General features: G+C 41.0%; 2 protein-coding genes and 3 non-coding genes across 5 annotated transcripts; 2 read left to right on the top strand and 3 right to left on the bottom strand.

The window, feature by feature from the left end:
• Positions 1–3659: 3659 nt before the first annotated feature.
• Positions 3660–3766, bottom strand: LOC112086875. Its single transcript, XR_002899729.1, has one exon. It is a non-coding gene; the product is annotated as a small nucleolar RNA R71 (small nucleolar RNA).
• Positions 3767–6522: 2756 nt separating this feature from the next.
• On the top strand, positions 6523–7176 carry LOC112086670 (uncharacterized mitochondrial protein AtMg00860-like). Its single transcript, XM_024155641.1, has one exon. It carries the CDS (start codon positions 6523–6525, stop codon positions 7174–7176), a length of 654 nt encoding a protein of 217 aa, XP_024011409.1.
• Positions 7177–9684: 2508 nt separating this feature from the next.
• Positions 9685–9792, bottom strand: LOC112086963. Its single transcript, XR_002899812.1, has one exon. It is a non-coding gene; the product is annotated as a small nucleolar RNA R71 (small nucleolar RNA).
• A 7913-nt stretch (positions 9793–17705) lies between these two features.
• LOC112086669 lies at positions 17706–18930 on the top strand. The gene is made up of 4 exons (XM_024155640.1): positions 17706–18029; positions 18111–18302; positions 18391–18617; positions 18717–18930. The coding sequence occupies exons 1-4, from the start codon at positions 17706–17708 to the stop codon at positions 18928–18930; spliced, it is 957 nt and encodes a 318-aa protein (XP_024011408.1).
• A 2560-nt stretch (positions 18931–21490) lies between these two features.
• On the bottom strand, positions 21491–21596 carry LOC112086910. Its single transcript, XR_002899764.1, has one exon. It is a non-coding gene; the product is annotated as a small nucleolar RNA R71 (small nucleolar RNA).
• Between the last annotated feature and the right edge of the window lie 5355 nt (positions 21597–26951).

The following is a 26951-nucleotide window of genomic DNA, read 5'->3' as shown; positions in this document are numbered from 1 at the left end:
TCGACATACACATCCAGGACGTCTTTTACCCTCACTTTTACCACTGTTTGTCGTCCTAGATGACCAGTTTATCTTTATCTGGTACCATACCCTAAACCCAAAACCCTTGTTTTCAATCCTCATGCATTCTCTCTTTAGTTTATATCAGCAAATATGTGCAAAAACGTCGGAGAGAAAAGGAGCGACGCAGTTTTCAGTTACTCACAAAAGGAGACTGAATGGAATTGGGAAGGAAGAGTATCAGAAACCTCATAAAGCTTTACAAGATAGATATTAATTGGTAATTTCGTGCTCTCTAAGACTCTATATCTAAAGGTGTTCCCTTTCTTCAAACAAAAAAAAAAAAAAAAAGAGGGAAACAAAAAGCCTAATGAGTCTTAGATTGACGAAATTTGTGGAGCAATAAGCAACCACTATTCGTTTAAGGAGCTATGCTTTTGAAAGATTTACAAAAATCTAAGTCTGGGGGAGTTAGGAGAGAACCTGAGGAAGAAGATCAGGAATCTATGGCAAGAAGAAAGTGACTGAAAACTGTGGTTACCAACAGCTTCACTCTCTCTTGCGGTTTTGCATAATATCCTGCATCCTCCAGATCTTCAGGTAACCCGTAAACACTTTAAGCCTTACCCCTGGAATAATCCTGTTTGACACGTAAACTAGATTGCCTTGCCCAGACTTTCTTTGATGAGAACCACCGAGCTTTTTAATGAATGTTAAGAGCTAGTTGACTGGAAGTTAGATCTTAGTGCATAGATTTCCGCATGACGGATTAACGGACTAGTTATGCCTGTATTGCTAGTGAGAATTTTCTAGGCTATTCCTGATTGATGCATACTGATTAATATTGGTCTAGAAGTTTGGTCTCTGAGATTTTGTTTAGTTCTTGCGTTTTCAAACCTCTCACCGAGATTTAGCCTTTGTTTTGTTTGAGGAGAAACAAAAGACTAAGTCTGGGGGAGTTGATAACACCGGATTTTGACCATTTTTATGGGTCACTTTAATATCTTTTACAGGTGTTTTTACTCCATTTTCAAAGGTTTTCAAAGGATTTCTGCGTTTCCGGATTTTAAAAGACTTTTCAGGTAATTTGGGATAAAGAGGCACAAATTAGAACAAAAAGACTCTTTTGGATAAATGCAGACCGTCAGAACTCTCATGGAGAGATGAAGACCTTCTGACCGTCTGATCACCCTCAAAATTGGACAACTTATAGAAGAATCAACCAGCTTTCAAATGCACTTGGTTTAGAGACATTCCAACGGTTGGATCTCAAGATATTCCATTAGCCCCGGAGCCACTCGAAGACAGCCAGCAAGTCACGCGACCGCGACCAACAGCCTATTTCCCGCAGTCAGAAGCCTCCCGACCGCGACAACCACCAAATCTCCGCGGTCACGTCACTCCCGACTGCGGCCATCAAGCTCCAAATTAAAGCCCATATTTCTGAAGCCCAAAGTCATTCTCAGCCTCAATTCCGAAACCCTAGAGACTTGGAGTATTGAAGACTATAAATACTTGTCATTTATGTCGTTTTTAGAGAGAACCCTTCATACTTTACAGAAACCCTTTTCCTTTAGCCGTTTTTATGCGATTTTATGTAGAAGATTGTTCAAGTCCGAGTTCTGCAATAGAGAAGCTTTCTTCATCTCTTTTCTTTACTGTTTTTCATTACTTTTATTAAAACCAATGACGATGTCGACCTCAGCCATGTCTGAGTAGATCCCGAGTTGGGCTTAGGGTTCCCGAAATGGGCTCTCATAATCGATTAAGACATCTAGGTTTATAGATCTGAGATTTTGACCTGTTTTCTGTTTATTCTTGTTCTTATTGCATGTATGCTTGATTGATCACCTAGTATCTGATCTAGATAGTTAGTGTTGCGAAAGTTTTCATGAAGTATCAGCCCTAGAATGAAACAGGCGATTTTTCCGTAGGAGTGGAAACCTACCTGCGGCGAGATCGTGAGTATTGACGAGTCTTGTGCAGCTCTTGCGTTCTCTCCCTTCCAGGGCCAGAGTAGAAATCTACTGGTCAGGGTTGCGAGAAACAGTTGGTTATGATCACGATAGTGACGTAGTCATACCGCCGTACTCTAGCTCTAGAACCACCTATATATCGATATCCGTCAATCCCAATCTATCTACCCTAGTGTCAAAACCGATTATGATCCCTTAGAGTTCCCAAAAGCTCAGCGTTTTTAGCCATAGTTTACAAACCAATCGATTTTTACTTGCTTATTTAGATCTGCATTTCAATTGCTTTAGTTCGATATTTTACTTGCTTTACTTGCTTTCCATTCGATTTTTCTACTTGCTTTCTAGGATAGATTTATTTGCTTTCTTTTGTTTCAGTTTAATTCGTGACAAACAACCAACCTTTAAAACCAATCTAGTCTACACATAAAGTTAAAAACCGTAGAAGAATACCAGGCACACAAATCTCTGTGGATTCGATCCCTAAATATATACTACAGCTGATTAGCTGTGCACTTGCGGCTTTCATTTGTTTTTGTTAAGGGTAAAACTTGTTCCCTCACGCAGTTGATACGACATCATTAACTCGCTAGTCTAGTATGGAAGCACCCCAGTCCTTTATCCTGTCTAAGACCTCAGCCTCATCATTCATACATCAACTGCTTATCTATCTTGCTTACTTGTCTTTTTATTGCATATTTTCTTAGTTAAATCTCTTATTTTTGTTCATTTTCTTGCACTTTAACTAGTCTAGACATCAAAACCATTTCTTGATTGCGCTTGACTTAAGTTATAAGCATCATAAACTAGTGTTTAACCACAAGCTTGGATTTGATACCTTTGTACTACAACTACAAGGGACTGATACCTCTTCAAGACTGAAAAGTCTTAATTATCAATTGGCGCCGTTGCCAATTTGTGGATAGCATTAGTTTTTTCTTGTTCTTGAGATCAAGCCTTTATCATTCTTGTTATTACTGATCGTTTTCAAGTTCTGTCTTTGAATGATCAGGTACATGCAAACTCGCTCTAGAAGCACAGAGCCGCATCAGTCTTACAACAACAACATTAACTTGATTGAGAGAAGAGCTAGAGAAAGGGCTTTGCATCAGGAACGGTTTGGTATGGCTGATCAGGAGAGGATATAGCAACAGGCTCAAGAAGCAGAGCACCAGGAATGAAAAACAGGCCTATGTCAATCAAAACATGGCTCAGCGTAATGAAAGGCAGGCTCAGAAAAACCAGCAGTAAGCCCACCGCAATGAGCAACAGGCACAGCAAGTTCCTCAGCCTCAGCCGCAAGCTCAAAGGCAACCTCCACCAGTTTTTGTTGGTGAGAACGACCGAGCTAATGCACATCAGTATAGATCAGGGATCCAAGCACCACCTGTGCAAAACAACAATTTTGAAGTTAAAACCTCCTTGCTCAATATGGTGCAAAACTCCAAGTTTCACGGTTTGCCAATGGAGGATCCTTTGGAGCACTTGGATCAGTTTGACCGTGTTTGTTATCTTACCAAGATCAATGGCATATCAGAGGACAGCTTTAAACTGAGATTGTTTCCCTTCAGCTTAGGGGATAAAGCGCATCAATGGGAGAAAAATCTTCCAAGGGGAACAATACAGACCTGGGAGCAGTGCAAGCTGGCGTTTTTGTCAAAAAATTTCTCTACTTCCAGGACGGCCAAGCTAAGAAATCAAATCTCAAGCTTCACCCAACATACAAATGAAAGTTTTGGAGAGGCTTGGGAACGGTTTATAAGTAATACTAATCAGTGTCCTCACCACAGCTTCTCAGAGGCTTCTCTTTTTAGCACTTTATACTGAGGTCCCCTTCCAAAGATAAGGAACCAACTTGATACAGCATCAAATGGGAACTTTCTTGGGAAGGAGATAAACGCAGCAATGGAGCTTGTGGAGAATCTTGCGATGTCAATCGATACTTATGGTGAAGATTTTGACAGGGCTAATCGAACTGATGAGTCTAGCAAAGAGCTGAGAATGGAAAAAGATATCAGGGAGCTTCAAAACAAGCTAGACAAATTACTTGTGCCTACACAAAAGCCAATACACTTTGTAGGCGAGTTTGATGAGCAAGGGCCGAGTTTTGACAATGTGAATGAGGATGGTCTCACACAAGAACAGATCAACTATATTGGGAATCAACAAAGGTATCAGCGGTTCAACAACTATGGAACCAATCAGAACCTCTCATACCACAACCCCAATGTTGCAAATCCTCAAGATCAGGTGTACCCTGCTCAGCAAAATCAACAAAGCTATGCTCCTAAGCCTCAGTTTCAGAATTCTTTTCAGCCCAAGTAGCAGTTTGGTGGGCAACAACAGAGCTATGGATAGCAGAAGCAACCGGCTCAGGGCAGTAACTACAACAGCCAACCGCAGCAACATAAGTTTCCACCAGGGTTCAGTCCACAGCCGATGGGTCAGTAGTTACAGCAGCAGGCGCAGGTTCAGAGTCAGATGGGACCAGATATTTGTGGGCTTCTACAGCAGTTACTACAGGCTCAACAAAGGGTCGAGAGTCAGTATGCATCCATGCAACAAGATATCAGGGAGCTTAAGCAGAATCAAGCTTCCACATCATCAAGAGGACAAGCTTTATCTGGAAAACCGGAACCAAATCCCAAAGAATTTGTCAATGCCATCACATTGAGGACTGGAAAAGAGCTACAAACTCCTGAGCCTAAGCAAAATCTCATTGAGGACAATGAGCAGATCGGTGGGGAGGCAGCCTCAAGATAAGAGCAAGAGAATGAGGTTTTAGAGAAAGAACCGGTTAAAGACAAGGCTAGAGAGGTGGAGAAAGAACCTGAACTTGAAAAGCCCTATGTTCCACCACCTCCTTATCAGCCTAAGATACCTTTTCCAGGGGGCGATTCAAGAAACAAATCTTAGACAGGGCAAAGGCAGTATTTGAAAAGCACTTAGAGAATACTCAAATGACATTGCCGATCATAGATGCTTTTCTAGCTATACCTCATCTTGGAAAGTTTCTAAAGGACGCGATACTTAACAAGACAAAGGAGCTTCAAGGGATGGTCATCTTGAGTCATGAGTGCAGCGCCATTATTCAGAGGAGATCAGTGCCAAGAAATTTATCAGACCCTGGTAGCTTTACTTTACCATATGCAATCAATCCATTGAAGTTTTCAAGCTGTTTATGTGACTTGGGAGCTTCTGTGAGCTTAATGCCTTATTCAGTTGCTAAAAGACTTGGGTTCAAGAGCTACAAACCGGCAAAAATCTCTCTTGTTCTTTCGGATCGATTAGTAAGATTACCAATTGGTCTACTTGAAGACTTGCCCTTGATAATTGGTGAGATTGAGATCCCCACAGACTTTATAGTCTTAGAGATGGATGAAGAACCGATTAATCCCATCATCTTAGGGAGACCCATTTTAGCAACAGCAGGAGAGATCATAGACGTCAGAGGAGGCATGATCGAGCTACACATTGGGTCTGAAACCATGAAGTTCGATGTGAAGGAAATGATGAAAAAACCAACCATTGGAGGTCAGATCTTTTACATCGAAACCATGGAGGAGCTTGCTGATGAGCTCCTTGAAGAGCTGAACACAGAAGACCCTTTACAAGTGGTCTTAACAAGAACAAAGTGAGCACTGGTTCTTAAATGAAGAGAGTGAGGTCTACAAGCGATTCTTGGATCAGATGAAAGAACTTAAAGCTGAGACGAGATTTTTGGAGCTCAGGCAGAGTGGTCTCGAGGTTTTGGACATCAGAGGGTCCAATACAATAGGGGAGACACCTCGGGGTTGCATGGCTGCGGCATCACAAGCCGAGGGCAGTGGTAGACCGCGAGAGAATGCCAAACCCGAGGGAGCTGTCAAATAGCAATGCAGCTTTGATGCTGATTGGGACAAGACAAAAGCAACCCTTGTTGAGGTCAAGCCTCTACCAACAGGGCTGTTGTATGCTTTTCTTGGCTCAAACTCTTCATATCACGTGACCATCAATAATAACCTGTTGGCTCATGAAGAACATGCATTGTTAAATGAGCTTAGAAAGTTCAGGAGAGCTATAGATTATTCTTTGGCCGATATTAGAGGCATCTCTCCTGATATTTGCACCCACAGGATCCACCTAGAAGACCAATCTATGTCTTCTATTGAGCATCAAAGACGTCTTAACCCGAACCTTAAAGAGGTGGTTAAGAAGGAGATACTCAAGCTTCTTGAGGCAGGGATAATCAACCCAATCTCTGACTCAAGATGGGGGTCTCCTGTCCATGTGGTGCCCAAGAAAGGTGGTGTCACGGTGGTAAAGAATGAAAGGGATGAGTTAATAACCACAAGAACCATAACCGGTCATCGTATGTGTATTGATCACAGAAAGCTTGATTCATCATCTAGAAAGGATCATTTCCCATTGCCATTCATAGATCATATGCTTGAGAGACTAGCTAACCATCCCTACTTCTGTTTTCTTGATGGGTACTCAGATTTCTTTCAAATACCCATAGATCCCCGAGACCAAGAGAAAACTACATTCACATGCCCTTACAGCACATATGCATATAGACGCATGCCGTTTGGCCTATGTAATGCTCTGCATGATGCACATATTTTCTGACCTTATTGAAGAGAAGGTTAAGGTCTTTATGGACGACTTTTCTGTCTATGGCTCCTCCTATTTGGATTGTCTTGCTAATTTTTCACAGGTCTTGAAAAGGTGTGACAAGCATAGGCTGGTTTTGAACTGGGAGAAGTGCCATTTCATGGTACAGGAGGGCAATGTGCTCGGTCATAAGGTCTCTGAGAAGGGCATAGAGGTCGACAAGGCTAAAGTAGAGGTCATGGTGAATTTCGAGCCTCCAAGCTCGGCTAAAGGGATAAGAAGCTTTTTGGGGCACGCCGGCTTCTATAGAAGGTTCATTAAAGACTTTTCTAAGATAGCTCGGCCACTAACAAGGTTGCTTTGCAAAGAGGTTGAGTTTCTTATTGATGAGCAGTGCATGGAGGCATTTCTAAAGATCAAGGAGGCCCTTGTTAGTGCACCGATAGTTCAGGCTCCCGATTGGTCTTTGCCCTTTGAGGTGATGACAGATGCATCTGATTACGCAGTAGGAGCAGTCTTGAGGCAGAAAAAGGATAAGAAGCTGCATGTGATCTACTATGCAAGCTGCACCTTAGATTCGGCTCAAGAGAATTACGCAACAAACTGAAAAGGAGATGCTGGCCATTGTGTTTGCATTTGATAAGTTCAGGAGTTACCTGGTGGGTTCAAAGGTTGTTGTGCACACAAATCATGCGGCTTTGTGGTACCTAATGACTAAAAAGGATGCTAAGCCGAGGCTTCCCAAGGTGGGTTCTTTTGTTACAAGAATTTGACATGGAGGTGCAAGACAAGAAAGGCATTGAGAATGGAGCTGTCGACCATCTTTCACGGTTAAGAGTGGACTCAAATGTGCCTCTAGATGATTCTTTACTTGAGGATTATATAATGCTGATCAAAACTTATTTAGAGGTGATAACACTGTATTTTGACCACTTTTATAGATCATAATTGTATCTTATGCAGGTGTTTTAACTCTGTTTTCAATGGTTTTAAAGTGTTTTCAATGTTTTAGAGTTTCAAAAGACTTTACAGGAAATTTGGGCAAAAGATATGCAATTTGGAACAAATGAGCAATTTTGGATAAATGTAGACCGTCAGAAGTATGACAAGCGATGAAGACCTTCTCACCGTCTGATCACCCCCAAATTTGAGACAACATAAAGGATCCAGCCATATTTCTAACGCACTTGGTTTGGAGACAATCCAACGGTTAGATCTTCAGATAATTCCAATGCAAGAATGACAGAAAATACAGTTCCGGAAGAGAGCCATGTGCCGGGACTGCGGCCAACACTTGTTTTCCCGTGGGTAGAGCCACCGCGACTGCGAAACTTGGTCGTTCACTTTCCAGACGACTTAATTAAAGCCCAGATCAATTCGTTTCGTTATTTTTGAAGCCCTAAGTGTCCAGGACCACTCCAAAAGCTATAAATACCCTCTTCAGGTCATTCTAAAGAGGGGAGACAGAAACCTAGACATACTTGGAGAGAGAGAGATTTTTGTGTAACCCTAAGGAGGAGCCGCCGTCTTCGAAGAAGGAGGACCGCCGCTGGAGTGCAATCATCGCGCCTCCGTTCGCTTCTCTGTTCTTCGTTTCTCTTCCTTGTTCTCTTTAATTTCCTGCACTTTCAATTTCGTTTATGATGTTTTGTTACAATATGTTTGAGTAGTTACCCAGTTGGGTTTAAATGATTGTTCAAAGGGAATTTCATGTGTCTTTGCTTATGAATCAATAGATTTAGGATTATTAATCTTCTAGATGTACTTCATTTGCCTTTAATCTTACTGCGTGATTCTCTGCTGGCCACTTAGAAGCCGATCTGATATGATATGTTGCGAAAGCTTTCATTGATTGTCTGAACTAGGGTGAAACGAGCAATTATTCTATAGGAGTGGAAACCTAACTGTAGTTGAGTTGTGAATGTTGATGAGTCTTGTTCTGCTATTGCATCTTCTCCCTTCCAGGATCAGAGTGGAAACCTACTGATCAGGGTTGCGAGAGATAGTTGTTTAGTGCTGCAAAAGTAGGCTATTCATACTTCCGTGCCTCGAGTTCTAGAACATACGTAGTTGATTACCTTTATCACTTGGTTAAAACCGACATAGGTTAGTCCATGAACCCCTACGAAACCCCTTGAGCCAAAACGTTTGTTTTAATTGTTTACAACCTTCGATTTCATTTGCTTTTCATTCGCTTATTACTTGCTTTCATTCATAATCGATTTTTACTTGCTTGCACTTGATTTGTTTTCAATTGCTTTTTACTTGTTTTCTAGTTAAGATTTAGTGACAACTAAAACCAAAACCTGTTTAGTTCTAGTCTGATTTAAGCATTGCCGTGAATTCGTACTGAAACAACTAAGTCTCTGTGGATCGATACCCTAAGTACTACAGCGCACATAGGTGCACTTGCAGACATTTAGGGGTTATAAATCTAAAACCTGAAGCTTAGTAAAACAAAAAAAACAACCCCACGCTTTTGCTCGCATCAAGTTTTTGGCGCCGTTGCCGGGGACTTTGACTTGTTTCGTTGCGAATCCCAACTTAAATCCATTAGAACACTTGTTTACTTTTACTCTTTCTTTTGAATTTTTTTAGGTTTCTCTGCGATGAGAGACCGGGAACATGTTCCCGGGACTCTTGGTGATCTACCAAATCGTGTGGATGGTGATCCAAGCGATGATGACCTGACTGATGACGAGTTTGAAGAACCGATCTATGATGACAATGAGCTAATCGGATCAACAAAACATGAAGATGATGATGAACTGATTGGAAGTTTCGATTCACTCGAGAAATTCTTGGGAGATCGAAGAGCTATTCAACCAGCCTTACCAAAGGATGGCAAAACCGAAATTAAGGTACCCTATATCCATTAACAAAATCAATTCTATGGTTATTCATTCGAAAACCCGATAGACCATATCGAGACGTTCGAAGAATTATGTGCAACCATTACAGCAAATGGGGATTACCACAAATGTAGTCTTTTCCCATTCTCTTTGAGAGACAATGCCAGCAAATGGCTAAAATCTTTGCCACCTGCTTCACAAAAAACGTGGGCAGCGTGTAGAACTGCTTTCCTAAATCGTTTTTACACTAGAAATCGTTCAAATCTCTTAAGGAACAAGATAAGAACTTATAAACAAAAAGAAGATGAAGATCTTTTAGATACTTGGGAAAGATTTAGGGAATACCAAAGAGATTGTCCACACCATGGATATACCGAGGAATACCTGCTGGGTATCTTCTATCGCGGTATAACTCCAGAGTTACGACACTCTTTCGACACAGCAAGTAATGGAGATTTCTCAACTAGATCTGTAGAAGATGCTCACGTTTTCATCAAAAATTTTGCAAACAGCATCCGAAATCAAGTAACATTTGGTAATTCTGCACTTCCTGAGAAGAAAAAAGAGATCTCGGAAGTTATAAAGTGTCTCCATCACATAATGAGTCATCTTGGATTGCAACAACCAAACAAGGCACACAATACGTGTAACTTTGAAGGTTGGGACAACCCAATGGATTCTTATGATCAAGGGATGGTGAACACTGCAGAAGTTTATCAAATTCAAGACTTTCCATTCGTTTCTGATCACCGCGGGTCCATTCATCCGGACCGCGGCCAAGCAAGCTTTCACCGCGGTCGTGCTGGTTCTGACCGCGGCCAAGACTCGTTTCACCGCGGTCGCGAGCCTTCTGACCGCGGGAAACTTTCTTCCGAACTTGCCTGGACATCACCTTCCGAACCAATCTTGGCTATTCAATCTAATCCTGTTCCATATCCTAGTTTTCCCTCTTTTGAAGCTGAAAACCTAAACAAAAAGATTCTAGAGCTTGAAAAATCTAGGTCTCAAGAGATTAGAGATCTTAGATCTGAGCTAAAAACGATGCAAGAAGATTTCAATGAAAAATTTTCCACCCTTCTTAGTCTAATGATCAAAACTAATTCTAAAAACTTAAAACATTCTGAAAAGGAGCCAAGTGAAAATTCTTTCGAAAACTCAAGCGAAGCAGATCCCTCCGATCATGTGAAAGCTATCACACTTAGGAGTGGATTAGCTTACAAAGAGCCTGAATTTCCTAAGATCCCGAAGATGAGGAAAAGGGTAAGGAAAAGGAAAAAGAAATAATCACGAATGAAGATGTTGAAAAAGAAGTGGTAGGAGAGAAGGATGGAGAAAAAGTAAGAGAAGATACGTCCCGGGAAATTCTCGGAGAAGACCCAATTCGACCTCCACCAACTTGTGTCTATAAACCTAAACCTCCATATCCTGGAGCCTTAAGAGCCCCTAAGAAAGAGAAGAAAAAGCTAAGCTGAAAGAGTTGATCGATCAATTAAATGTGAGATTACCTTTCGTAGAAGTTTGTGCTATGATTCCCGCTTTAAGGAAATACATGAAGGGTATTCTAACAAATTCTTTAACTCTTTAAGAAGGCGTTATGATGATAACCCATGAATGTAGTTCCATCCTGCAAAGCCGAATCCCTGAAAAGAAAAACGATCCTGGAAGCTTCGTACTTTCATGCACCATCAATGATGTAGCTTTTGAGCGTGCTCTTTGTGATTTAGGTTCTAGCATAAACATGATGCCTCTTTCAATAGCAAAACGTTTAGGACACCACACTTTCCAGCCCACTAAAATTTCTCTAGTATTAGCTGATCGTTCTGTTAGACAACCCGTAGGTATCTTAATAGATGTTCCCGTCGAAATCGAAAAATGTTCCATACCCACCGATTTCGTAGTTCTAGAACTAGAAAGAGAACCTAAGGATCCACTTATTCTTGGAAGACCATTCATATCTACAGCCGGAGCCATAATCAATGTTCCTGAAGGAAAAATCGACCTTCATCTAGCTGGCCTAGTTATGCAGTTTGACATGAACAAAAGTTTCGATAAACCGACTCTGGATGGAAAAATTTGTTGGATTGATGAGTTAGACGGAATTATTGAGGAAGTCTATGAAGATCTGCTTCTAGACGACCCTTTAAGTGTCACGCTTTCACCCGCAAAAGACGAACGCAATTTCCTTGAAGAAATTTCAAGTGAGTGCACACGTATGCTTGATAAATCCGAAACTTATAAGAAACCTCTAAACTATCTAGATCTTAAGGACCAAACAAACATTCCTACACCTCCTAAAGACACTGCTGCAGCAATTAACGATCCTTGGAGCGAGCTTAAAGCCCCTAAAGTTGAGCTTAAACCTTTTCCCGTCGGACTTAAGTACGCTTTCCTTGGACCAAATTCTACTTATCCTGTCAAAATAAACTCTGGTTTGACGGAAGAAGAAACCACAATGCTGTTGACTGAGCTCAGAAAGCATAGAAAAGCCTTAGGATATTCACTTGATGACATACCTGGAATCTCTCCAGATCTTTGTATGCACAAGATAAATCTAGAGGATAATGCTAAAAACTCAATCGAAAGTCAAAGGAGACTGAACCCTAATCTCATGGATGTTGTCAAGAAGGAGATTATGAAGCTTTTAGAAGCTGGAATAATCTTTCCTATCTCAGATAGCACTTGGGTTAGCCCAGTTCATGTTGTTCCGGAAAAAGGAGGAGTCACTGTCATTAGAAATGATAAAGATGAAATGATCGCTACAAGAACAGTAACTGGACATCGTATGTGCATCGATTACCGGAAACTGAATGCAGCAACTAGGAAAGATCATTTTCCACTTCCCTTCATAGATCAAATGCTAGAAAGAATAGCTAATCACCCCTACTATTGCTTCCTTGATGGATACTCCGGATTCTTCCAAATTCCTATTCGACCAGAGGATCATGAAAAAACGACATTCACTTGTCCATATGGCACGTTCGCTTAACGGCGTATGCCTTTTGGATTATGTAATGCACCTGCTACCTTCCAGCGGTGCATGATGTCGATCTTCACAGACTTTATTGAAGATTTCATGGAAGTATTCATGGATGATTTCTCTGTGTATGGATCTTCTTTTGAAAAATGCTTAGCCAATCTTGGTAAAGTTCTGCAAAGATGTGAAGATAAGCACTTAGTATTAAATTGGGAAAAATGTCACTTCATGGTACGAGACGGAATCGTGCTTGGGCACAGAATTTCGGGAAAAGGAATTGAAGTTGACAAAGCTAAAATCGAAGTCATGACCAGCCTACAACCTCCCATAAACGTAAAAGGAATTCATAGTTTCTTAGGACACGCAGGATTCTATAGGCGATTCATAAAAGATTTTTTCTCAAATAGCTAGACCTCTTACGCGTTTGCTTTGCAAAGAAACGAACTTCGAGTTCGATGATGAGTGCTTAGCCGCGTTTCATAAGATCAAACAAGCCCTTGTTTCCGCTCCAGTCGTGCAAGCACCTGATTGGGAACTTCCATTCAAAATCATGTGCGATGCAAGTGACTATGCAGTCGAGGAGTGCTTAGCCAACCAAAAGATAATAAACTGCACGTAATTTACTACGCAAGCAGAACTCTTGACAAAGCTCAATGCAATTATGCTACAATAGAGGAAGAACTTCTAGCTGTCGTATTTGCATTTGAGAAATTCCGTTCTTATCTCGTAGGATCTAAGGTTATAGTTCATACTGATCATGCTGCAATCAAGTATTTAATGTCTAAGAAAGACGCTAAACCTCGGTTGATAAGATGGATCCTCCTACTGCAAGAATTCGATATCGAAATTCGAGATCAAAAAGGCGCAGATAAGGGAGTTGCAGACTATCTTTCACGAATTCGAGTTGAAGAAAGATTGCCTTTAAATGATAGTTTGCCAGAATAAAACATCTATGCAATAGATACTACCCCCACCAATGCCAATACCGCACCACCACGCCAACTCATGCGATGAGCAGATGCTTTCAACACCCCATGGTTTAGGCACATAGCGAATTACCTAGCAGCTGATGTAGAACCACCACAATTCTTTGGTTATAGGAAGAAAAAGTTTCTGAAAGACGTAAGACAATATTTTTGGGATGAATCCTATCTCTACAAGATATGTGCTGATGGGTTATTCCAAAGATGCATGGCTGAAGAAGAGATGGAAGGAATTTTATTCGAATGCCATAGCTCGTCTTACGCAGGACATTTCGCAACTTTCAAAACCGCTTCAAAAATCTTACAAGCAGGTTTTTGGTGGCCTACTTTGTTCAAAGATACTCAAGCTTATATATCGTGATGCGATAAATGCAAAAGGATGGGTAACATAAGCAAAAGGAATGAGATGCCTCAAAATCATATTCTCGAAGTCGAAATTTTCGATGTCTGGCGAATAGATTTTATGGGACCCTTTCCAACTTCTTTTGGAAACCAATACATCTTAGTAGCAGTAGACTACGTCTCTAAGTGGGTTGAAGCAGTCGCTAGTCCCACTAATGATGCAAAAGTCGTCATGAAGCTGTATAAATCTGTGATATTCCCGCGTTTCAGAGTTCCTAGAATTGTCATTAGGAACAACACCATTCAATCTAGTTTATGGAAAAGCATGTTACCTTCCAGTAGAACTCGAGTATAAGGCGCAATGGGCTATCAAGGAGATGAACATGAACATGAAAACAGCTGGAGAAAGAAGACTACTTCAACTTCACGAGTTAGAAGAAATCCGACACAATGCTTACGAAAACTCGAAGATCTACAAGGAGAAGACTAAAGCATATCATGATAAGAAGATTATTCATAGAACTTTTGCTCCTAACGATAAGGTACTTCTTTTCAATACTCGTCTTAAGCTTTTTCCAGGAAAATTACGTTCAAGATGGTCAGGACCCTTCACGATAGAGGAAGTCAAGCCATACGGAACCATTGTCCTGTGGGACAGAACCGGAAACTCATTTACAGTGAATGGACAGCGTGTAAAGCCATATCTGGCTGAAGAAAGAGAAGACGAAAGAGAAGTGATGTTTTTGATTGATCCATCATCGGCCAATGATAAGACCAAGGAGTGTCACGACCCCGGTTAAGTCTAATCGAGCAACAATGTCAAGCTAACGACTTGAAACAAGCGCTTAGTGGGAGGCAACCCACTTGGTATTTTATCTATTTCCCTTTGACCTTTATTTTCTATTTCCATTGCTTTTCTTCTGTTTCATTTAATTTCAGGTTTTCAATAAAAAAGAACAAATAAAAAAGACGAGCAGCACTCTCCAGCACGGTAAGTACACTTAAACATTTCAACTTTTCTATTTTCTTTACCATTCTTTCCGAGATTTATTACACTGAGGACAGTGTGAAATAAGTCTGGGGGAGAATGTTCATCCATTACTAATGAAATTTGATTTGTTTTGAGTTTGTTTTGGACACATAAAAATTTTCAAAAAGTTTTTCATAAAAAATTTTCAAAAATCGTTTTCAAAATGTTTTTCAAAACGTTTTCAAACCAGGAACACAATAAACATTACTATGATGAATTAGACCAGTGTGCTTCTACGCCATTTTCTCGTTTTTTGCTCTTTTTGTGATTTAGCCCTAGACTAGGCGGTAGCTAAGTACTTGCATTACAAAATCCCACCAGAGGACTTCTATTCATGGAGATTCTTTCTGACAGGATATACTAGCTCACTTTATATGACTTAATTTTGACTTAATTTTTCTCATTAAAGCATTAGATCAGGGAAATGAATCATACATTCATGACTCCTTTACCCTTTTAACACTCTTTGTTGATCCTGAATGGCTAGTTCATCTTTAGCTAGTTCCCCACCGAACCTAACTTCTTTCAAACCACATGCATTCTTGTTTTTCATTATCCTATATGCAGATATGTGCAAAAACCTCGGAGAGAAAGAGGATCAACGCGATTTTCAGTCACTGAAGACGAAGATCTGCGATTTCATTGGAATGATTCAACAAAAGAAGAAAATTCAGTTTGCCTTGGAAAAACTTCAAAATCTTGGTACAATTTCGTCCCTTAAACTATCTCTCTATAAAAAGTTGTTTCCTCTTTCCGAACAAAAAAAAAAAAATATCCGAAAAAGAAAAGAAAAATAAGAAGGGAAAGGAAATTAAAACCTTAGAGAGTCTAGGAGGATCGAATTTAATACTTGAGGCAAGCGTGATTCGATTATTTAGAGTTTTGGAGATTATTTTTATGATTCCTGTAAAAGATCTAAGTTTGGGAGAACAGCTGTTTACAACAGAGGAGGAAGGATTATGCAACCACATTTGGCAAAGGAGAAGTGACTGAAAATCTGCGGTCATCAACAGGTCCTTCTCTCTCTTGCGGTTTTGCATAATATCTTGCATCCTCCAGATTCTTCAGGTAACCCTAAACACTTAAACTCCACCACTTAAATAGCCTCTAATGCCAAAGGCCGTCTGCCCAGAATAATGCCTTTGATGAGAATTCACCATTACACTTAATGAATGTAGAGAGCTAGTTGACTGGAAGTTCGATCTAAGTGTGTAGATTTTTCGCATAACGGATTAACGGACTAGTTTTACTTGTATTTTGGTGAGAATTTTCTAGACTAGATCCAAATAGATGTTTCACGATAAATTATGGTTTAGAAGGACGGTCACTGAGATATTGTTTAGTTCCTGCGATTTTCAAAAATTTCTTTCCTGACTTAAGTTTGTTTGAAGACAAACAAAAAGGTAAGTCTGGGGGAGTTGATAACACCATATTTTGACCACTTTTATGGATCATAATTGTATCTTATGCAGGTGTTTAACTCTGTTTTCAATGGTTTTTAAAGTGTTTTCAATGTTTTAGAGTTTCAGAAGACTTTATAGGAAACTTGGGCAAAAGATATGCAATTTGGAACAAATGAGCAATTTTGGAGAAATGCAGATCGTCAGAAGTATGACAAGCGATGAAGACCTTCTCACCGTCTGATCACTCCCAAAATTTGAGACAACATAAAGGATCCAACCAGATTTCCAACGGTTAGATCTTCAGATAATCCCGATTCAAGAGTGACAGAAAATGCAGTTCCGGAAGAGAACCATGTGCCGGGACCACGGCCAACACCTGTTTTCCCGCGGGTAGAGCCACTGCGACCGCGGGACTTGGTCGTTCACTTTCCAGACGACTTAATTATAGCCCAGATCAATTCTTTTCGTTATTTTTGAAGCCCTAAGTGTCCAGGACCACTCCAAAAGCTATAAATACCCTCTTTAGGTCATTTTAAAGAGGGGAGACCGAAACTTAGACATACTTGGAGAGAGAGAGATTTTTGTGTAACCCTAAGGAGGAGCCGCTGTCTTCGAAGATGGAGGAGCCGCCGCTGGAGTGCAATCATCGCGCCTGCGTCCGCTTCTCTGTTCTTCGTTTCTCTTCCTTGTTCTCTTTAATTTCCTGCACTTTCCATTTCGTTTATGATGATTTGTTAAAATATGTTTGAGTAGTTACCCAGTTAGGTTTAAAGGATTGTTCAAAGGGAATTTCATGTGTCTTTGCTTATGAATCGATAGATTTAGGATTATTAATCTTCTAAATATTCTTCGTTTGCCTTTAATCTTACTGCGTGATTCTCTGCTGGCCACTTAGAAGCCGATCTGATATGATATGTTGCGAAAGCTTTCATTGATTGTCTGAACTAGGGTGAAACGAGCAATTATTCTATAGGAGTGGAAACCTAACTGTAGTTGAGTTGTGAATGTTGACGAGTCTTGTTCTGCTATTGCATCTTCTCCCTTCCAGGATCAGAGTGGAAACCTACTGATCAGGGTTGCGAGAGATAGTTGTTTAGTGCTGCAAAAGTAGGCTATTCATACTTCCGTGCCTCGAGTTCTAGAACATACGTAGTTGATTACCTTTATCACTTGTTTAAAATCGACATTGCTTAGTCCATGAACCCCTGTGAAACCCCTTGAGCCCCAACGTTTGTTTTAATTGTTTACAACCTTCGATTTCATTTGCTTTTCATTCGCTTATTACTTGCTTTCATTCATAATCGATTTTTACTTGCTTGCACTTGATTTGTTTTCAATTGCTTTTTACTTGCTTTCTAGTTTAGATTTACTGACAACCAAAACCCAAAACCAAAACCAAAACCTGTTTAGTTCTAGTCTGATTTAAGCATTGCCGTGAATTCGTACTGAAACAACTAAGTCTCTGTGGATCGATACCCTAAGTACTACAACGCACATCTGTGCACTTGCAGACATTTAGGGGTTATAAATTTAAAACCTGAAGCTTAGTAAAATGAAAACAACAACCCCGCGCTTTTGCTCGCATCAAGAGGTTGAACAGGCCAATACAATCAGAGAGAGGAGCCTCCCATGGTTTGCTGATCTTGTTAACTACCTCTCATGCGGTTTAGAGCCACCTGAATTGGATTCATATCAGAGGAAAAAGTTCTTTAAAGATGTGAGGAGATATCATTTGGATGAGTCATACTTATTTGTGCTCAACAAAGACCATCTTTATAGAAGGTGTTTAGCTGAAGAGGAGGTTCAGCCTGTGTTACAAGAGTGCCACGGTTCTGCTTATGGTGGGCACTTAGGGGCTTTCAAGATGGTTGCCAAGGTTTGAAAATGTGGTTTTTGGTGGCCGACGATGTTTAAAGATGCCCAAGCTGTCGTCTCAAGCTGTGAATCGTGTCAAAAGCATGGAAATATCTCTAAGAGAAGTGAGATGCCTCAGAATCCAATCTTTGAGGTGGAGGTCTTTGATTGTTGGGAAATAGACTTCATGGGGCCGTTTATCTCTTCACACAGTAACCAGTACATTTTGGTGGCTGTAGACTATGTCTCTAAATGGGTTGAAGCGATTGCAAGTCCCACAAACGATTCAAAACTGGTGTGTAAGCTTTTCAAAAGCATCATCTTCCCACGGTTTGGAGTGCCTAGAGTTGTAATAAGTGATGGAGGCACACTTTATTAAAAAGACTCTTGAGGACTTGTTAAAGAAGCATGGTGTCAAGCACAAGGTGGCGAGCCCCTACCACCCTCAGACCAGTGGCCAAGTTGAGGTTTCAAACAGGCAAGTCAAGGTGATTCTAGTGAGGACTGTGAACAATTCAAGGAAAGACTGGAGCAAGAAACTAGATGATGCTCTTTGGACTTACAGAACCGCTTACAAGACCTCCATAGGAACCTCACCGTTTAACCTCTTGTATGGAAAGAGCTGTCACCTACCGGTTGAGTTGGAGTACAAAGCCTTGTGGGCAGTGAAGTTATTGAACTTTGACATCAAGACCGCTCAAGAAAAAAGGGTTCTACAGCTTCATGAACTTGAGGAGATTCAGTTAGATGCTTCTGAGAGCTCTAAAATCTACAAAGAGAAGACCAAGGCGCTTTGTGACAAGAAGATACACAACAGAGAGTTCAGAAAAGGGGACCAAGTGCTGTTATTCAATTTTAGACTCAAGTTGTTCCCTGGAAAACTCAAGTCTAGGTGGTCCAAACCGTTTAGAGTTCTTGAGTGAAACCATATGGAGCCGCTGTCTTAGAGGGAAAAGACGGACATGGCTTTGTTGTGAACGGTGATAACACCGGATTTTGACCATTTTTATGGATCACTTTAATATCTTTTACAAGTGTTTTTACTCCATTCTCAAAGGTTTTCAAAGGATTTCTATGTTTCAGGATTTTAAAAGACCTTTCAGATAATTTGGGATAAAGAGGCACGAATTGGAACAAAAAGACTCTTTTGGATAAATGCAGACCGTCAGAAGTCTCATGGAGAGACGAAGATCTTCTCTCCGTCTGATCACCCTCAAAATTGGACAACTTACAGAAGAATCAACCAGCTTTCAAATGCACTTGGTTTGGAGACATTCCAACGGTTGGATCTCTAGATATTCCATTAGCCACGGAGCCACTCGAAGAAGGCCAGCAAGTCAGGCGACCGCGACCAACAACCAATTTCCCGCAGTCAGAAGCCTCCCGACCGCGGCCAAACACCAAATCCCCGTGGTCACGTCACTCCCGAACGCGGCCATCAAGCTCCGAACTAAAGCCCATGTATCTGAAGCCCAAAGTCATTCTCAGCCTCAATTCCGGAACCCTAGAGACCATGGAGTATTGAAGACTATAAATACATGTCATTTAGGTCGTTTTTACAGAGAACAATTCATACTTTACAGAAACCCTTTTCCTTTAGCCGTTTTTATGCGATTTTTGTAGAAGATTGTTCAAGTCCGAGTTCTTCAGTAGAGAAGCTTTCTTCATCTCTTTTCTTTACTGTTTTTCATTAATTTTATTGAAACCAATGATGATGTCGACCTCAGCCATGTCTGAGTAGATCCCGAGTTGGGCTTAGGGTTCCCGAAAGCGGCTCTCATAATCGATTAAGACATCTAGGTTTATAGATCTGGGATTTCGACCTGTTTTCTGTTTATTCTTGTTCTTATTGCATGTATGCTTGATTGATCACCTAGTATCTGATCTAGATAGTTAGTGTTGCGAAAGTTTTCATTAAGTATCAGCCCTAGAATGAAACAGGCGATTTTTCCGTAGGAGTGGAAACCTACCTGCGGCGAGATCGTGAGTATTGACGAGTCTTGTGCAGCTCTTGTGTTCTCTCCCTTCCAGGGCCAGAGTGGAAACCTACTGGTCAGGGTTGCGAGAAACAGTTGGTTATGATCACGACAGTGATGTAGTCATACCGCCGTACTCTAGCTCTAGAACCACCTATATATTGATATCCGTCAATCCCAATCTATTTACCCTAATGTCAAAAACCGATTATGATCCCTTCGAGTTCCCAAAAGCTCAGCGTTTTTAGCCATAGTTTACAAACCAATCGATTTTTACTTGCTTATTTAGATCTGCATTTCAATTGCTTTAGTTCGATATTTTACTTGCTTTACTTCCTTTCCATTCGATTTTTCTACTTGCTTTCTTGGATAGATTTATTTGCTTTCTTTTGTTTTAGTTTAATTCGTGACAAACAACCAACCTTTAAAACCAATTTAGTCTAGACATAAAGTTAAAAACCGTAGAAGAATACCAGGCACACAAATCTCTGTGGATTCGATCCCTAAATACTACAACTGATTAGCTGTGCACTTGCGGCTTTTTCATTTGTTTTGTTAAGGGTAAAACTTGTTCCCTCACGCAGTTGACACGACATCAAGTTTTTGGCGCCGTTGCCGGGGAATATTTGTTTTGCTGCCTTTTGTTATTTTTCTTGTTTTAACTTCTGTTCTAGACACCTGATCTCTAGTTCTTTCTTAAAGTTTCGCTGAATTATCATTCCCTTCTTTTGTTTTTCTCTGAATTGCATGAATACCAGGCGCAGACCTGTAGAAAACATTCCAATTCTAGACGAGATAGACAGACACGAAAGAGAACTTCGAAGACTTAGACGAACGCAAGGAATGGCCAACGACGACCAGCCTGGAGATCCTATTAACCGAGCTTTAAATATGGACCAAGACGGGTCCGAACATGGAGAAAATGAAGAGAATGATCACAGAGGAGGTGATCATGCTCGACAAGATGGAGAGGAGGATGAGGTTCCTCCAAGAAACCACCAGAACCGCGAGAGAGAAGAACGTGAAGACCTTGAAGCACCCATCAATGCAGCCGATGGTGACCACCAAGGGATGCAGCCGAATGGGCGCGTTAACCGCCCTGTACAGCAAGCAAATCAACACCGAAGACAAGCCCAAAACCATCGCATAGCTGATTTTGATGCACCTACTCAAAATTTTCAGAACCGATCTGCAATTCAAGTTCCATTTCCGAACCAGAATGAGTTTGAAGTCAAGCCTCAAATCATCTTATTGGTGAAGCAAAACCAATTCCATGGAGTTCCTTCTGAACACCCAATGGACCATATCGAGCTCTTTGAAGAAATCTGCAGCATGATGAGAACAAACCAAGTTCCACCAGACTATTTAAAGTGTAAGTTGTTCCCTTTTTCATTAGCAGATAAAGCTCACCGTTGGTTGAAATCTTTGCCTGCAGGATCGATTACTAATTGGGAAGAATGTAAAACTGCTTTCTTGAACCACTTCTATACTAAGTCAAGGTCGAATCAGTTGAGAACAAAGATCTCAAACTTTCAACAAGGGCCAACTGAATCTTTCTATGAAGCCTGGGAACGTTTTAAGGAGTACGAACGTGATTGCCCTCACCATGGATTTCATGGATCAAGCCTGCTGAGCACATTTTACCGAGGTTTGCAACCAAAATACAAACTTTCACTTGATACAGCTAACAATGGAGATTTTGGACAACAGACGATAGCCCAAGGAAGATCCCTCATCGAAAATTTGGCTCAAGCCAATAGCAATGATTGTCCCAAATACGATCGATCGATGAAGCAAACCGGAACAGGCAACAAGGAGATAACCGAGTTGAAGAACATGATGAGCCAGCTTCTGAAGAGCAACAATCGCCCAATCCATTCTTGTGAGACCAACAATGGCGTAGAAGATGAAGGACCTAGTGATATTGATCACATTAATCAGGCCTTTCAAGAAGAAGATGTGAACTATGTAGGAGCACTAGTTCCATATCAAAACCGTTCCAACAATGGCTTCAACAACAACTTCCGGAATGCAAATTACAACAATCTCTCTTACCGCAATCCAAATGTGGAGAATCCTCAAGATCAATATTACCCACCTCAGCAAAAATCCTTCCAAAACAAGTTTCAAGGTGGAAACTTCGGAGGAATAGTACCATATCAACCGCGACAACCATATAACTACCAAGGTACAGGTTTTAACAATCAATTTGTACAACAGCAGGGAGTCACGACGAACCAGCTAGCTTCACAAATCGGTAGACTTGAACAGTCCATCCAACAGCTCGTTATGACGAACAAAAAAGCATTTAAAGACGTGAACGTGAAAGTCAACTGCATGTACAATGATCTGAACGGTAAGTTCGAATCTTTATCTTCGCACGTCTAAAAGCTAGACGTGCAAGTCGCCCAAACAGCCGACTCTATGAAGAGGCAAAGTGGAGTTCTTCCAGGAAGAGTTGAAGATCACCCTAAGAAGTTTTGCAACGCCATAACCACATTGCCCGAAGAAGAGGCCAGAACCGATGGAATGAAAGAAGAAACCCCAATCTTTGTACCACTGTACAAAGATGTCGATGCCAAGCAGCCACCATTTAAGGTACCTGAACGATCACCGTTTCAAAGGCTTACAAAAGCCGATGATCCGGGACGTTTTGTTTTCCAATGTTTCATTTCAGGAATCAAGTTTACAGACTGCCTCTGCGATTTCGGAGCCAATGTCAACATCATGTCTAAGACATTTGCCGAGAAATTGGGCATAAAAACCGTAAGGACATCGACGGTTAAAGTTATTTTTGGAGATTCATCTCAAAAAGATACTGAAGGGGCGATTCATGATCTACAAATTCTAGTGCGAGACAAGATCGTTCCAGCAGATTTTCAAGTCCTGGAGATGGATAAAGACAAGGAGAGGCCACTCATTTTCGGGAGACCATTCCTAGCTACAGTAGGAGCAGTAATCGATCACGCAAACCGGCATGCTGTTTTCCTCAATGTGGTCGCAGAATGTACTATCCGACTATCTTAGACGATTTTCCAAGCAAAGGAAACAGGCCAAAAGAGAAAGAGAAGGAGAAGCCGAAAGCTTTTGCAAAGATCAAGATCATCATTCCACCAGATGCAACAGAAACTAGTGAGAACCAAGTCCAAGAGCTGATCGAAAACACAAAAAGGGTTTTAAACAATATTAAAGTCCGAAAGAAGAGTAAAGGAAAGAAGCCGGCTCCTCAAGGAGAAGAAGTAAAACCTCCAGCTACCGGAAGTGATAAGGGCACATCAAGTGGAGTGCCATTCAAATCAGCCTGATTCTTCATGCCTACGTCGAGCTAAACGACTTAAAACAAAAGCGCTTAATGGGAGGCAACCCATTTAGGTACTCTTTCTTTTAGTTTTCCTTTCCTTTTTACAATTTATGCTTTCTTTTTCTTTTAAGTTTCAGGTATTTTATAAAACAAAAACACAAAAAAATTCAGAAAATTAGAAAAACCAAGAAGAAAAAGGAAGGTTTTTAGCTGCTCGGCCCGGCAAAGACGAGAAGATTGGAAAAAGGCCGCAGGAGGAAGAGCCGCGGTCGCGACCGACCGACCCGCGGCCAAGGAAGCATCGACCGCGGCACCGTGAATGTGACCGCGGCCGAGACCTTGATCACTGCGGTCGCGCGTCTCCTGACCGCGGCCGTTGGTCGTTGAGGTGACGACGCGGATTTCCGCCGCTTTTCGAAGTTTCCCGGTGATTTCTGGAGTATTCCCGGTAAAACCGGTAAAGATTCTCCGTAAGTTTTAAACTTTCCTTATTTGCAAGACAAGAAAGGTAAGTTCCCGTAAACTTAAAAATTTCCCGGAAATTTTCCGTTTTTGCCACAAAAACGCTTTTTAAAAAAAAAGAAACACACTTTTTGGATCAAAACTCCTTTTTCTCTTCTCTTCCAAAAGACTTGGAGATTTAGGAGATAGAACACATTTTTCAATTCTTAAGCTTTTTAAGAGGTTCTTCGCTCAAACCTCACTCTTTTTCAAAGCTGATTTCAATTCTGCCATCAAATCTCTCTTTCCAGCAAGGTATGAACCTCAAAATCGCCATTTTTAATTGATTTCAGAACTTAGGGTTTTCTTAAAAGGCCAAATCTCTGTTTATTGATGGTGGAAATAACTTAAGAAAAATAGATTATCCTTTTAGGTTATCTCAAAATCGTTTTTAACAGCTAGTTTAAGAGAGATTGCGATTTTCGAAACTTGGATTCTACATGCTTTATAAAAATCGAATTTAGAACAGCAAAATTGATGAATCTGATCAAGTCTTGTGTGATTAGTGATTAGTATTGGGTAATCTTTAAATTTTACATGGAAATTGCTCATAAAAACCAATTTTTAGAAGATTTCTATGTTGAGAACATCAAAAATCCGAATCTAGTCATGAACTACTTGATTTCTTTGATTTAATGTCAATTCTGCTTGCTCATGGTTTTAATTAATCTCTTTATACTAATGTTAGTATAACTGATCTTAATGTGTTAAAATCAGCATCCATATTCACTCTTTTTCCAAGAATCATTTCGTTTTGCAGAAAAATGGAACAAACCAGATCCCGAAGAAGCTGTCGCACTGGTGACATCTCTGAGGACATTCCTGATGATGCTACTCTAGGAGAGTACATGCTAAACCAAGCCAGACCGAGAAGGAGAAACTATGTGATGAGATTGCTCCAGCACTCAAGAGAAATACGAGCAGCTCCCGAGCCACCACAGATTCGATACATTGGCAGGGAGACAAACCCGAGGATGGACTATGCAAGACGTTTCAAGAAGCTGAACATCAAACCCACGCCTTGCATTGATTATCATACACTTGAGATGCTTGGAATCAGAGAGGATGTGATCTGGTACATCGATGCACTTAAGCTGAGACCCTACATGGAGCTGAACCTTCCGACTTATCCTGAGCTAATCTGCGAGTTCTTAGCAACTATTACACTTCACCACACGAAGAGGAGGAACCCCAGAGCATCAGATGGCATCTTGTCATTCTCTATCCGCGGACAGCCTTACTCTCTCACCATTTCTGAGCTTTGTGAAGCCCTTAAGCTTCCATACACCGATGGCATTTACCTTGAAGATGAACCCGATCTTAACTTGTGGAGAGAGATGGGTCATGGAGTCTATGATAGCGGGAGATCCAAGTCAGCCCTTCTTACTCATCCTGCAGTGACAGTTGTGCACAAACTCTTAGCACACATGATTTTCTCTAGAGCCAATATGGGATGTGTTTTGAAGACTGAGCTCATTACACTTCGGATTCAATTTATGGACGACCCACGACTTGCTTGCTTTGCCTGGATCATAGCACAGAACATGGTCAAGGTGAAGCATGATTTACATGGTTGCGAGGACGCTACTCCAGCTTACTGGAGTGCTATTACAGCAATACTACAGGCTGTAGGATTCGATTTCTCATCTGATGATCCACTTCCCGATGTCTGGTATGACCTACTTTATCTCTCTCGCGATCACACTATCTCTCGTGCCCGCTTTCATCCAGACAGGTTTGGTTACAGTATTGCACTGGCACTGAGGAGCACCGAGTCAGCTTGCCTTCAGCATTTGTCCAGAGATTGTGTAACGGAGGACGTCCGCGATGGACTCCGGAACCCGATGATTTTCTGCCATCTGTACCTCGTCTACCATTCACCATTGGCCAATACATAGTGTCCAAGGCAAAGCGTGATGCAGCTGCAGCTCGTGCTCACTTTCAACCATCTGTTTCGACCGGCCACACCTCATCATCTACATCATCTGTTTCCGATCTGGAGCGCAGAGTTGAGAGACAGGGACGACGCTTTGAGCGCGTTGTCACCTTCCTACAGGAGCAGCACCAGTTCTCAGCCAACACATCGGAGGATGAGTGATTGATCAGCACTTCACTACCATCACGGTTCTATCATCATTTTCTTTTCTTTTATCTTATTATATTTCGCTTTTATTCACCATCTTCTCACCAACTTTTTCACACTGGGGACAATGTGATTTAAGTCTGGGGGAGGATGTCTATCCGTACTAATAATTTTCTTGCTTTTGCTTTTAAATTTCAAGTACTTTTTAAATTTTAATATGTAACCTATTCGACATTAAGTATTCTTCAGGAATGTTTGACGCAAAACTATGATGATTTAGACCTACACACTTCTACACTATGCATGATATCTCATTTGTGGTTAGCACTATACTAGGCGGTAGCTAGAGTACTTGCACTACGAACTCCCACCAGAGGACTTCTATTCATGGAGATTCTTTCTGACAGGATATACTAGCTCATTTTATTTGACCTTAATATTGACATCTAATTTTCTCATCATTGATTTTAGGCAGGCATCGACATACACATCTAGGACGTCTTCTACCCTCACTTTTACCACTCTTTGTCGTCCTAGATGACCAGTTTATCTTTATCTGGTACCATACCCTAAACCCAAAACCCTTGTTTTCAATCCTCATGCATTCTCTCTTTAGTTTATATCAGCAGATATGTGCAAAAACGTCGGAGAGAAGAGGAGCGACGCAGTTTTCAGTCACTCACAAAGGAGACTGAATGGAATTGGGAAGGACTAGTATCAGAAACCTCATAAAGCTTTACAAGATAGATATTAACTGGTAATTTCGTGCTCTCTAAGACTCTATATCTAAAGGTGTTCCCTCTCTTAAAAGTCTGGGGGAGTTAGGAGAGAACCTGAGGAAGAAGACCAGGAATCTATGGCAAGAAGAAAGTGACTGAAAACTGTGGATACCAACAGCTTCACTCTCTCTTGCGGTTTTGCATAATATCCTGCATCCTCCAGATCTTCAGGTAACCCGTAAACACTTTAAGCCTTACCCCTAGAATAATCCTTTTTAACACCTAGCCTAGATTGCTTTGACTAGACTTTCTTTGATGAGAACCACCGAGAGCTAGTTGACTGGAAGTTAGATCTTAGTGCGTA

This window comes from Eutrema salsugineum, unplaced genomic scaffold (assembly GCF_000478725.1).
Source record: "Eutrema salsugineum unplaced genomic scaffold, Eutsalg1_0 scaffold_2, whole genome shotgun sequence".
In the NCBI taxonomy this organism is placed as follows: domain Eukaryota; kingdom Viridiplantae; phylum Streptophyta; class Magnoliopsida; order Brassicales; family Brassicaceae; genus Eutrema; species Eutrema salsugineum.
Note: the sequence above shows the minus strand (reverse complement) of the source record. Positions and strands in the feature narration are given on the sequence as shown.

Coding starts and splice junctions, on each gene's coding strand:
- LOC112086670 (XM_024155641.1), top strand. CDS start 6,523: ATGCATATAGACGCATGCCGTTTGGCCTATGTAATGCTCTGCATGATG.
- LOC112086669 (XM_024155640.1), top strand. CDS start 17,706: ATGAAAACAACAACCCCGCGCTTTTGCTCGCATCAAGAGGTTGAACAG. Junction 18,030..18,110: donor CTTTCAAGATGGTTGCCAAG/GTTTGAAAATGT, acceptor TCGTGTCAAAAG/CATGGAAATATCTCTAAGAG. Junction 18,303..18,390: donor CCACAAACGATTCAAAACTG/GTGTGTAAGCTT, acceptor TTTATTAAAAAG/ACTCTTGAGGACTTGTTAAA.